Source organism: Triticum aestivum, chromosome 1D (assembly GCF_018294505.1).
Source record: "Triticum aestivum cultivar Chinese Spring chromosome 1D, IWGSC CS RefSeq v2.1, whole genome shotgun sequence".
NCBI classification, from domain to species: Eukaryota; Viridiplantae; Streptophyta; class Magnoliopsida; order Poales; family Poaceae; genus Triticum; species Triticum aestivum.
In genome coordinates, this window is record NC_057796.1 from 265,063,995 (window position 1) to 265,075,513 (window position 11,519).

The 11,519-nt window shown below is 51.1% G+C and overlaps 1 protein-coding gene across 1 annotated transcript; it reads left to right on the forward strand.

Annotated features, from left to right (window-relative positions):
* The first annotated feature begins 4,115 nt into the window (after nt 1-4,115).
* LOC123181404 (probable lysophospholipase BODYGUARD 3) lies at nt 4,116-7,903 on the forward strand. The gene is made up of 4 exons (XM_044593663.1): nt 4,116-4,875; nt 5,010-5,344; nt 5,447-5,646; nt 7,259-7,903. Exons 1-4 carry the CDS (start codon nt 4,332-4,334, stop codon nt 7,578-7,580), a joined length of 1,401 nt encoding a protein of 466 aa, XP_044449598.1. The 5' UTR covers nt 4,116-4,331; the 3' UTR covers nt 7,581-7,903.
* The last annotated feature ends 3,616 nt before the right edge of the window (nt 7,904-11,519 follow it).

Genomic DNA, 11,519 nt, shown 5'->3' on the forward strand with positions numbered 1-11,519 from the left:
GCGTCTTCTACTGGACTCTTAGGGCTTTGCCGTGGCCGCCGGCCGCCGCGCATGCCATCCGCCTCATGCGTGTGCTAGAGTGTTTGCTATTGCCGCGGCGGCTGCCCGTCACGATGACTACACCATCCACTGGTCTAAGTCCGCTGTCCGGATACGACTAGACACTGGTGGATTAGATCCTCAGAAATTCAGAAGGCTGCTAGCCAGGTGACCAGGATCGAAGATATTGGCAGCAGGTACCACTACGCACCAGTAGTTCTTTTCATGAATTATGATCTTAGTCTGATTAATTAGCACTGCGTACAAAATAGAGGTTTTGACAATTTTGTGCATCTTCGGATCCACGACATGAGGTATTTCACGTGTCTAATACATCCACAGTGGCGGAGTTCGGTATCCTGTAGTCTTTTCTAGTCAAGAATGGGCTCAATTTGAGTCTAAACTTGCCCATTTCTAGCTGGATGTTTGCAACCATCTAAACCTAAATATCTCGTCTTCACTAGCCAATTTAATCGTCAGATGGTTTTAAACAAGTAAAAGTACTACACACTCAATGGTTGATCGGTTGGTCATAACTCTTCTAATATCAACCGCAACAACCAAACAAGCTTTTTCGGTATGAACTAGTCAAGAAAATGTTTTCAAATCAAAATGAAGACGATTTTTTTGACATTATATGATTGTCTATATTGTTAAGGAAAAATAGTTGTAAAGTTCACATTATCACCTTGTCCAACACTCGTGGTCATAGAGTCAATTTAAGTTAACAGAAATACCACATTCTTTTGTAATTTCAGATATACATTTTGATGATTCATCATCAACACTATTGTGAGCCTTAAAATATCGTGATTTTCCAAGACTTTTTGTGAATGTTGGCTTTTTGCCCCCCTCATGACCAAATCCTGGCTCCGCCCCTGATCACAGACTAACATAGTAGAATATTGATGACCCTTGCAAAGCATGGATAATTATGTAGTGACATGGAAGAAACAAAAATGACGAAAATGTGTGCACTGATGGTGCGATCAGGAGCAAAACATACATGGTGGAGAAGGGTGTCAACCCATGCTATACATATCGGCCGTCCCATGCGCTAGCGTTGGGCGAAGGCTTTCTTTAATTTCCATTTTTCTTCTGGGGTCTCTTCACTGCGGGTACCTCATTTTTCCTAGGGTGCTTTCCGTGTGTTGACTCGAACATCACTGCCCTGCGCACAATGTCAATTGCCTAAACAACTACCACCATCACATCTGCTTCCTTGCACGCAACACATACACATGCTCCTCCATGCATGGACCACGTGCACAGTCTCCACCTGATCCATCATCCATCCATTCTCCAAATCCTGCAACTTATCGGCCTACCACGCCACCACAAGCCTTGCACACATATGGCAATTTAATTATGGTTGATCTCCTTGCACGGTCAGTTCACCGTCTCTTTCCACCGGCGACTAAAAAGTCCGGCGACAACTTCCGCAGTTACGCTGCCACCTAAATCCAGGAAGAATTTGACTCCCGTTGGAGCTTTACACTGACGCTGTAACGCATATTCAGGTATACGCACAGGTGCAGGATATACGACACGACACGGGGCTCTGGATTCCGGCGCCTGCTCACCTACGCGATCTGCCCGTCTCAGCTTTCCTCCCGGCGCAGCTGACCTACACGACCAGATCCCGGGAGGGCTCGGCATCCCGTTGCCGTACTAGCTGGTACTCTGCCCGCCCTCGATTCAGTTTACTTGTGAACTGGAGTATACTCTTTATTTTCAGTAGTTTCAGTCCCAAGACTCTTTTATCTTTTTGTGAGCTAAAAAATGTACTGCTCCTACGGGAAAATATCTGATGCACCGGAGCTTGTGGTGCTACCGGTGCACCGAGCTCATATTGTGCTTTTAAAATGTTCAAAAAATTCTGAAAAAAATTTAGCACACTCACACAACATCAATGTAGCTTGTCACAAAATTTCAAGTCAAAATTCAAAACATAACTCAAAAAACAAAAATGACAAATTCAAAACAGAATAGTACATAACATAATTTGGGCTTTAGATTTGGCTCATTATCACACTGAAGTCTAATTTGTCATTTTTGTATCTCAAAAAACATTTCAAAGTTTTATACGAAATTTTGTGAAATCATACATTGATGTTGTGTCAATGTGCTAGATTTTTTTTTCAGAATTATAAAAACATTCTATGGCACCCGGTGCACCGGTAGCACCACAAATCCACAAGTACGGGTGCACCAGATACATTCCCCTGCTCCTACGTATTAGCCGACCAGCTAATGGCTCTCTGAAGAGGAGTTTGTACGAGTTGCTGGATAATGCAGGGGCGAGTTAATTATACAGAAATACCATAATTGGGCATTGGAAGCAGATTGGTATCAAGTTTAGTAATTTTTACGTGCCAGTACCAAATCTGGGGCTAGCCGTTACAAAAAGGTCTAAATCGCGTATAAACCCGTATTGACGGTGTATCTGACCGGTGGGGCCCGCCTGTCGGGTGCCGATGTGGCATTTTCTTTTGCATAAACACCCCCCTCCCCCCTCCCCCGCGCGCGCAGAAAACCAGCCGATCCAACCGTCGCCGGCGAGCAGCAGCAGCAGCTACGAGGACCCCTCGCGCCTCCTCCCGAGCTCCCCAGCTCGCTCACCAGCGCACCGCCACCTCCTCGTGCCCGGGCTCCTCCTCCCAGCCGCCTCCGCCCGAGGGTCTCGCCGACCCCGCCCCCAGCCGTCGCCGGCGAGCAGCAGCAGCCACGAGAACCCCTCGCGCCTCCTCCCGAGCTCACCAGCACGCCGCCGCCTCCTCGTGCCCGGGCTCCTCCTCCCAGCCGCCTCCGCCCGAGCGTCTTGTCGACCCGCCCCACGCGCCTCGCCAGAGCAGCCATCGCCGGCGACCAGGTCCCCTCGCGGCCTCCCTGTTTCCTCCCTCTCTATTGTATGAACAGAGACCAGCGCCGCCCCTCCTGCCCTCCGCCGCGCGAGTCGCCGTCCAGATCCGTCGGTTCCCGCGCCCTTCGCCGCTCCCTGTCGCCAGAGTTGCGCCAAGTCCCGCTGCCTCCCCTGCTTCGGCTGCAAGCACGCGAGGCGAGGTGGAGGCCGGGGCGGGGCGGCGGTTACGGGAGGCGAAGGAGCTCGGGCTCGAGGGGCTCCTCCCCTGGATCTAGATCGGGCGCCGTCGTGCGTGGAGACGATGAACAGTAGCGCCGGCGAAGCAAGGGGCTTTCTGCAAAAAACATGCCACGTCGGCACCCGACAGGCGGGCCCCGCTGGTCAGATACCCGTCAATACGTGTTTATACGCGGTTTAGACTTTTTGTAACGGCTAGCCCCAGACTTGGCACTGACACGTAAAAATTATCAAACTTGGTAGCAATCTGTTTCCATTGCCTCAATTGTGGTACTTATGTACAATTAAATTAACTCTGCAGGGGCGTTGACTAGTGCTACACCGCTACGAGGAATATGTCGGCTACGCGGCGTGCGGTTGTCTGTGGTCCTTTCCCGGCTCGAGTACATACACTATAAACCCTGTACAAATGTAAACGGTGCAAACGCAAGTGCTGCTTTAATTGGACGTGCGTACAGTACTAATTATCCGCGATCACGTGCCTGTGCTGCGTGTTAATGGAATGTGCTTGTAAATTTACAAGGCACCCCGGCTTCAGCAGTAATCGCGAACTGCATAGGAGCGTCCTGATTTGCACCTTGTGACTATGGATTGCTCGGAGCGTAATCAATGGCGATGCAAGCAATGACAGAGGAAAAAGATAAAATTCATTTATGTGTCTGCTTTCGCCATCTCGCTCGCCTCCGTTTTACAGCTGAAAAAAAATAACTATACTAGTAGTATAAAAGGCTCTCATTTCCTCTCACCATCAACTATTATTCTCACAACGACCAGTGGCGCTGTACATACGGAGTTTTCCCTACGGATACTGTACATACGTGGAGTCGTATCCCGGTATGGTCCATGGCTTGAAAAAGTGCGGATGTCCTGCAAATTTTCTTGGGTTGCCCGGTCGAATTTGAAAGCCCAGCCTGCGCGGTACCAGTTGGCTGGCCGGTGTCAGTGGTGTTAGCCCTGATGGGTTCACCAACCGCCAACCCCTGCGCTTTAATGCGCGCATCAATTCACTCGTCACTCTCCCTCACGCGCCCCGCAGCCGCAGCTCAGCCGCCTCCCCCACTGCTCGCTTACTGCTCCTAGAAGAAAGCTTTTACCACCACCGCCCTCTGCTCAATTGCCCATTGCTCTCTCTCCTAGCCCTGCTGCTAGCTCCTAGCTCCATCTTGGCGCCGGCAAAGAGAGACATACTCAGATGGCGGCGGCGCGGTCGGCATTGGCGTCTGCCGGCCGTGCGGCGAACGAGGCCGTCAGCTTCGTGGTGTTCATGCTGCTGGACGCGCTGGAGCTGCTGCTCTGCCTCGTCTACAAGGTCGCCGACTACGTGGCCGAGGGCGCGTGGCGGCCGTGCTACTGCTCGTCGTCTGCCGTGGCCGCGCCGGGGAAGATCGTCGTGGCGGAGCGTGGCGGGTCCAAGGTGGTCAGCATGCTGTCCTCCACCAAGCTGCTCCTGGAGGACATCTCCGACACGCTGTACACGCGGCCCTCCCTGCTCGCCAGCGCCGCCGGGTCGTCCCCGCCGTCCTTCTCCCGGCGCCGGGAGAAGGCGAGGCCGTCGGCGTCGGCCACCACGCTCACCGTGCACTCCGCCATCGTGCAGATCCTGCGTGGCAAGGCCGCTGGCGCCGGGGACGACGAGCACAAGCCGTACCCCTCGCCGCGTTGGTCCGACTGCCACTGCGCCAACTGCAACCCTGCCGACGCCGACCGCCTCTTCGTCCACGTCGAGGGACCCCACGGTACGTGCCACCCATACATGCATCGATCGATCATATCCCAAGCTCCATTAATACGGCGGCAAGATTTGCCTCCCTCACCGTCACCCACACCGCTTATGCTCACACGCCTATGGTGTCACTCATGTCCATTAAAGACGGCGGTGCCACGGAGGAGGACGTGCTGTTCATCCACGGGTTCATATCGTCGTCCGGGTTCTGGACGGAGACGGTGCTGCCGCACGTGAGCCGGGAGGCGCGGGCGCGGCGGCGGCTGTTCGCGGTGGACCTCCTCGGGTTCGGGCGCAGCCCCAAGCCGGCGGACTCGCTGTACACGCTCCGGGAGCACGTGGAGATGATCGAGCGCTCCGTCATCGAGCGGTACAAGGTCGGGGCGTTCCACATCGTCGCGCACTCGCTCGGCTCCATCCTCGCGCTCGCGCTCGCCGTCAAGTACCCCGCCGCCGTCAAGTCCATCACCCTCGTCGCGCCGGTACGCAACGTCCCTCTCAGCGCGCTCCCCGGCCGTCGCGTACGTGACGTTTCTGCATGGAGTCGCCGCTAACATCTTGGCTTGGCTTGGCTTGACTTGCAGCCGTACTTCCCGGTGCCCAAGGGGGAGATGGGGACGCAGTACGTGCTGCGGGCGGTGGCGCCCCGGCGGGTGTGGCCGGCGATAGCGTTCGGCGCGTCCGTGGCGTGCTGGTACGAGCACCTCGGCCGCACCGTCAGCATCGTGCTCTGCAAGCACCACCGCCTCTGGGAGCTCGCCTTCCGCGTCTTCACCTTATACAGGTAAAAAGTCATTTCTTCCCGATCGGGGTGGTGAGAATTAGCTCAACGACATTTCGTCTCCCTCCCATTGGGATTGGGTGGTTGCGTTGACCAATGGAATTTAAGCAAGCTCGTCGAGGAATCCGCCATCAATGGGAGCTAGCTCCCGATCGAGGCGATGCAGAGTTGGACGCGAGTGGGAGCATTTATGGGTGCCGGCTGTCGGGTCCGCCGGCTGCATCGTCGCTGCATCCTGATGTGACTGGCCGATGGGCGATGAGATGAGAGTTAATAGGGGACATATGAACTGAGCTTGACCCAGGTCAAATGCTAGTGGTTGCACTTGGTGTGACGACATGCGAGGCCATCTACTGTTTCAATGCTGACTGCGCATAGATGGACCACCTGCAGACCCGACTGTTTGGTCAATTTTTTAGTCATGGCCAAAATAATTGCTCTTGCTTGGATTGCAATATTTAGGCCTGCCCAAATGCTTCAACCAACTCTAGTGACATTTTTTCCTGCCCAACGTTGCGAAAACATGGGCAACCAAAACCTTAGCCCCCATTTTCCTTTTTGCCTGGCCAAATTTTGATAGGATTGGTTTGGGCTCAAACCATTGCCTTTGCTACAAAGTGGGCGGTGGGAGATGCTAGCAACAATGGAAAGCCTTGTGAGACAAGGAAGGCGGCTTCTCGCAGGTGGTTGTCTAGAGGAGGTGGTATGTCGGTAATGCTAAGAAATTGAGCACTTTCTCTAGATGGGAATATAAATCATGCATGGATTCTAGGTTGTCAATTTAATGAGCAAAACATATGTAATATGCCACAAAAAGATATATAGACATGTTTCGCTAATTAGATTGAAGACCTAAAATTACGTGTTCAAATTATATTCCCGTCTGGAGGGAGTAAGGCAATATCGGAGCAGAGATCTCCAACGAGATTGAACATAGTGCAGTGCAATAAGCGGTTGGGGCGGGAGGGGTGACTAGCGAGTGTGGATTGAAGTCAGTGGATAAATAGCTAAAAGGTTACATATTTCTCATGTTTCGCTAATTAGATTGAAGAGCTACAATTACGTGTTCAAATTATATTCCCATCTGGAGGGAGCAAGGCAATAGCGGAGCAGAGATCTCCAACGAGATTGAGCGTAGTGCAGTGCAATAAGGGGTTGGGGCGAGAGGGGTGACCAGCGAGTGTGGATTGAAGTCAGTGGATAGATAGCTATATACATATTTTCCATGGCTAAATATTTATGAGTTTTGCAACCAAGATTTATTTTGAAAATCTCATTTGACGAGACCAGAACATGAAAGAGATCTTAATTTATGTATTGGTATTGATTGTGTGCTTCCTAGTCATGCAAAGACCGGGTGTGTATTCATTATGTTTCGTTTTCACTTTACATTTTGAGATAATAAAAGAGTCATTTATCGGGGAAATGAAAGAAATGAAAAACAAGAAAGAAAGCAGTTATAGACCTGATAAGCACGACCTGGTCTGATGACTATTTTTAGCCTACTCGTGTTTTAGCCTACTCGTGTCTCAATTTTCTCGTCACAAAATATTAATAGAGTTATGTGCATGTTTTGGCAAACAACTACTATCACTCACGCTTCAACTTGGTGCAGGGTGAGGACTTACCTGATGGACGGCTTCTTCTGCCACACCCACATCGCCTCGTGGCACACCCTCCACAACATCATCTGCGGCAGCGCCGGCAAGATCGACAAGTGCCTCGAGGCCGTCCGGGACCAGCTCACCTGCGGGGTCACCATCTACCACGGCGGCGACGACGAGCTCCTCCCCGTGGGCTGCAGCTACGCGGTGCAGTCCAAGATCCCGCGCGCCACCGTCAAGGTGATCGACGGCAAGGACCACGTCACCATCGTCGTCCAGCGCCAGAAGGAGCTCGCCAGGGAGTTGGAGGAGATCTGGGACACGAAACGGTGAGCCTGAGGCCATGGACCGGTGCAATGCATAGGGTAAAAGAACGGGAGCGGGGTTTTGGAGTGGCACCTCGGGTTAGCAGAATGTATGTGTCTTCGATCGAAGAAGAACGAGGGCTGCAGGTCTGCGGCGAGCAACAACATTTCTGGATGCGGCAAGAGGCACAAGTGCCAGGCAAGGTCTCGAGAGTAAAATGTGAAGAAGATTACCTTGATTAGCTTTTCTTTTCCTTCTCAAGCTTTCATATTGAAGGCTGGGAACAATTATTTGGCTGCTCGTGTGTATAATTGTGATAAGTGCATGATGAATCTCATTTCGGTTGTAACCCAGTGGACACAGTCACACAGCGCCACATGATCAGTTCGTGGACAGAGTCACACACAGTCGTCACGGCATAAAACCATAACCAGTGCACGTCCATATATGGTCAAAGACTTGTATGGGCCCACACATCGTCACGGCATAAACCATAACGAGCGCCTGCATTTTCTGTAAAACACAGTACAATCGAAGTCGTTTACATACACAATTATACAATGCCTGTCTTTCTAGTACCTATCGTTCAACTGTTTTATCAATTCTCCGATGCAATAAAGGATTTATCCTGAGCTAGCTGGATTATGCATTTGACTGAAGAGCAGAGCGAAACAAACCTTCGAGCACTGGTAGACTTACCCACTAAATCACTAATGTTTTTCTGTGTTTATGTACCAACATGTAGTAAACAACTTCTTAAAAAACAAGAGATTTTTTGGTATAGATGGACATGGTGCAGTTACCATATCACAAGATTTCAAGTTCACATTCTATATCGAATGAAAAGTTTAGTTGCAATAATCTTAACGTATCTAATCCATAACCAAGTTGCATGATTTGTTCGTTTTCATTTCTCGAGCATGGTTGATTATTTATTTATTTTACTCAAAGGTAGGTGCTCCACCCAGTTCATTAAGTTAGGGAAAGTAAAAGGAGATACAAGGGAACATTTACAAGAAAAGAAAGGAGAAAATACAGCATCGTCATCGACCTGAACGAACCACTACCTCCACTACCTCCAACCATGTCTTTTACCCAGATTGATTGTGAGTGAGATCTTCCGAAATGTCTCAATCCAAGGAAGAAAACAACACCTGTGGATGTTGTCGTCATCGGCATCGACCCCCAGTAACGACATAGTTTTCGCCCCAACTCACGCACGACGACCCAACTAAACCATGGGAATGACCTCACATGCCAATATCCTCCACTGCCGCTCCCACTCTGAAACAAGATGACTCAATGTTGAGGAAATTCTCTTCGACAATGCCTCTAAGGAAGAGAATGCGTCCACAAGCACCATCATTGCTGGTAGTGATGCCCGCCGAGTCTAGGTCAGCCTCTGAAGCCTTATGCCTCCCCACCTCTACGAACCCCGAAGAGGGAGTCCAAGCGATGCAAACCTAAGAGACTGACCCGCAACTCTGTTAGCACCTGCAAATGGCGAACCAACCAACTCGATCTGAAGGACACTGCTCCAACTACATCACCATGGAGGTCTGCCATTGTCAATATCGGCACCACCCCACCACCGTAGCCAGGATGCCGGCCAGCTATCGCCACAATGCCGGGGCCAGGGGATGCCCATGATGGTCATAGGAAGCGCCCACTATCGAGCCACACCTCACATACTCACAATGTAACGCCCGGATAATTAGCCTACAGTAAACCTCTATTAAAGATGCCACGTCACCACGGTTACTGTTGATAAACTCGCGTTAGTTCAAAACGATTCAAATTCAAATTTAAAATATAGGCAAACAGTAAATGTTTTCAAACATAAAAAACTAAAATGTTCTTATTGTGGCAAATAATTCATAGGATATATTGGTGGAGAGACCAAACTTCGATAAAATGTTTTAGGGCTCTAAAGTAATTAAAACAGCAGCAAAAAAATTTAAATTAATGCCTTTAATAAAGTTATAATAATATAACTAATTTAATAATGTGCCAAAATAATTGTGGCAGTGGACTAATTAGTAATACTAATTTAGGTGCTCATTTGGCATCTTATAAAACTAAAATAAAAGGAAGTTTAGATGGAAACAGTAAAAAATAAAATAATAAAAATAAGAAAACAGAAAAGTCTTTAAAAAAAGGAAGAAAAGTGAGAGAGGCCCCCTGCCGCTCCTGGGCCACGGCCCACCGAACCGGCCCAGCCGGCGCTCCCTTATCCCCTCACCCCGACAGAAACCCTAGCCCAACCACTCCCCACTCGCTTCCCCCCACTTCTCTCTCCCTCGCGCCCCTGGATCTGGGCGTCCTCGACGCCGTCGCCCCTCGTTGGCGCTCGCCTCCCGTCTCCTCCCACACGACGCCCGCCCCCCTCGACCCGTACTGGATCGGGGGCTCGACCCCGCGGTGCCCCGAGCCCCGACGACGCACTGTCGCCGCTCGCCGTCACCATGACGCATCGCCAGCGCCGCCCTGCCCGTCGCTCGCCGTCATCCGCCTCCTCCTCGCGCCCACTGCCATCCCCCTGCATCGGAAGGTGAGGCCGCGGCCTCCCCCTTCTCTCCCCTGCTCGCGGTTCCTCGCGCTCCGGCCGCGCCCTGACCGCTCTGCTCCGTGCCACCGTCGTCGCGCCCGTGGACGCGCTCACCGCGCCACGCCTGCGTCCTGCTCGTCCCGGCACGCCCGCGCCGTTTCGCCGCTGCCGCTCCTGCCTGCTAGTGCTGCTGCTCGTCGTGCCCCGCGCACCGACAACACCGCATGCCCGCCGTTCGCTCGCCGTCGCCGCCAACCGCGGCCCCGGCCGGTCGGCGCCCCGATCCGGCGCCCCGGGGCTCTGCCCGCCGCGCTAAGGTCAGCCCCGACGGGCGCCCACGCCCGTTACCACGCGCCCGCCCCGGTCGGCCTCCTAGGCCAGTGCCGGGTGGGGCCCGATGCCCCTGGGCCACTGACGTAGGGGCCCCACACCCCTAAAACGAAAATAAAAAAGGAAATGAAAATGTAATTAATAAAATTATTAATTAGTTAATTAATTAATTAGTAAATTAATTAAGTTAATTAATCATGTTTAAATTAATCTAATTAATTAGTTAATTTAATTAAACATTAATTAATTAGCTAAACCCTAATTAAACTAAGCAGTTATGACATGCGGGACCCACACGTAGTTGACCCAGTCAACTGCACAGTTGACTACTGACGTCAGCATGATGTCATGCTGACGTCATCTTTTACTATTCTGGATAATGTTGATTTAAAATGATTAAATAAATTCTAAACATAATTAAAACTTTAGAAAATCATATAAAATAAACCGTAGCTCAGATGAATATACTTTCTACATGAAAGTTGCTCAGGACGACGAGACGAATCCGGATACGCAGCCCGTTCGTCCGCCACACATCCCTAGCATAGCAGACACGCAACTTCCCCCCTCCGGTTCATCTGTCCGAAAACGCGGAACACCGGGGATACTTTCCCGGATGTTTTCCCCCTTCGCCGGTATCACTTACTACCGCGTTAGGGCTTACCTAGCACCGCGTATTTCCTCGTTATGTTTTGTGATGCTTTGTTTGCTCCGTATTTACTGTTTCTTCCCCCTTCTTCTTCTCCGGTAGACCCCGAGACCGGCGCTGAGGCCACCGAGTACGACTACGTCACCGACGACCCTTCTCCCTGTACAACAGAGCTTCCAGGCAAGCCCCCCCTTGATCACCAGATATCGCCTATTCTTCTCTATACTGCTTGCATTAGAGTAGTGTAGCATGTTACTGCTTTCCGTTAATCCTATCCTGATGCATAGCCTGTCCTTGCTACTACTGTTGTTACCTTTACCTGCAATCCTACATGCTTAGTATAGGATGCTAGTTTTCCATCAGTGGCCCTACATTCTTGTCCGTCTGCTGTGCTATACTATCGGGCCGTGATCACTTGGGCGGTGATCACGGGTATATA

Excerpts from the sequence above, each read along its gene's own strand:
- LOC123181404 (XM_044593663.1), top strand. The coding sequence starts at position 4,332 with ATGGCGGCGGCGCGGTCGGCATTGGCGTCTGCCGGCCGTGCGGCGAAC. Across the intron at positions 4,876-5,009 it reads CCACGTCGAGGGACCCCACG|ACGGCGGTGCCACGGAGGAG; the intron begins GTACGTGCCACC and ends TGTCCATTAAAG. Across the intron at positions 5,345-5,446 it reads CCATCACCCTCGTCGCGCCG|CCGTACTTCCCGGTGCCCAA; the intron begins GTACGCAACGTC and ends CTTGACTTGCAG.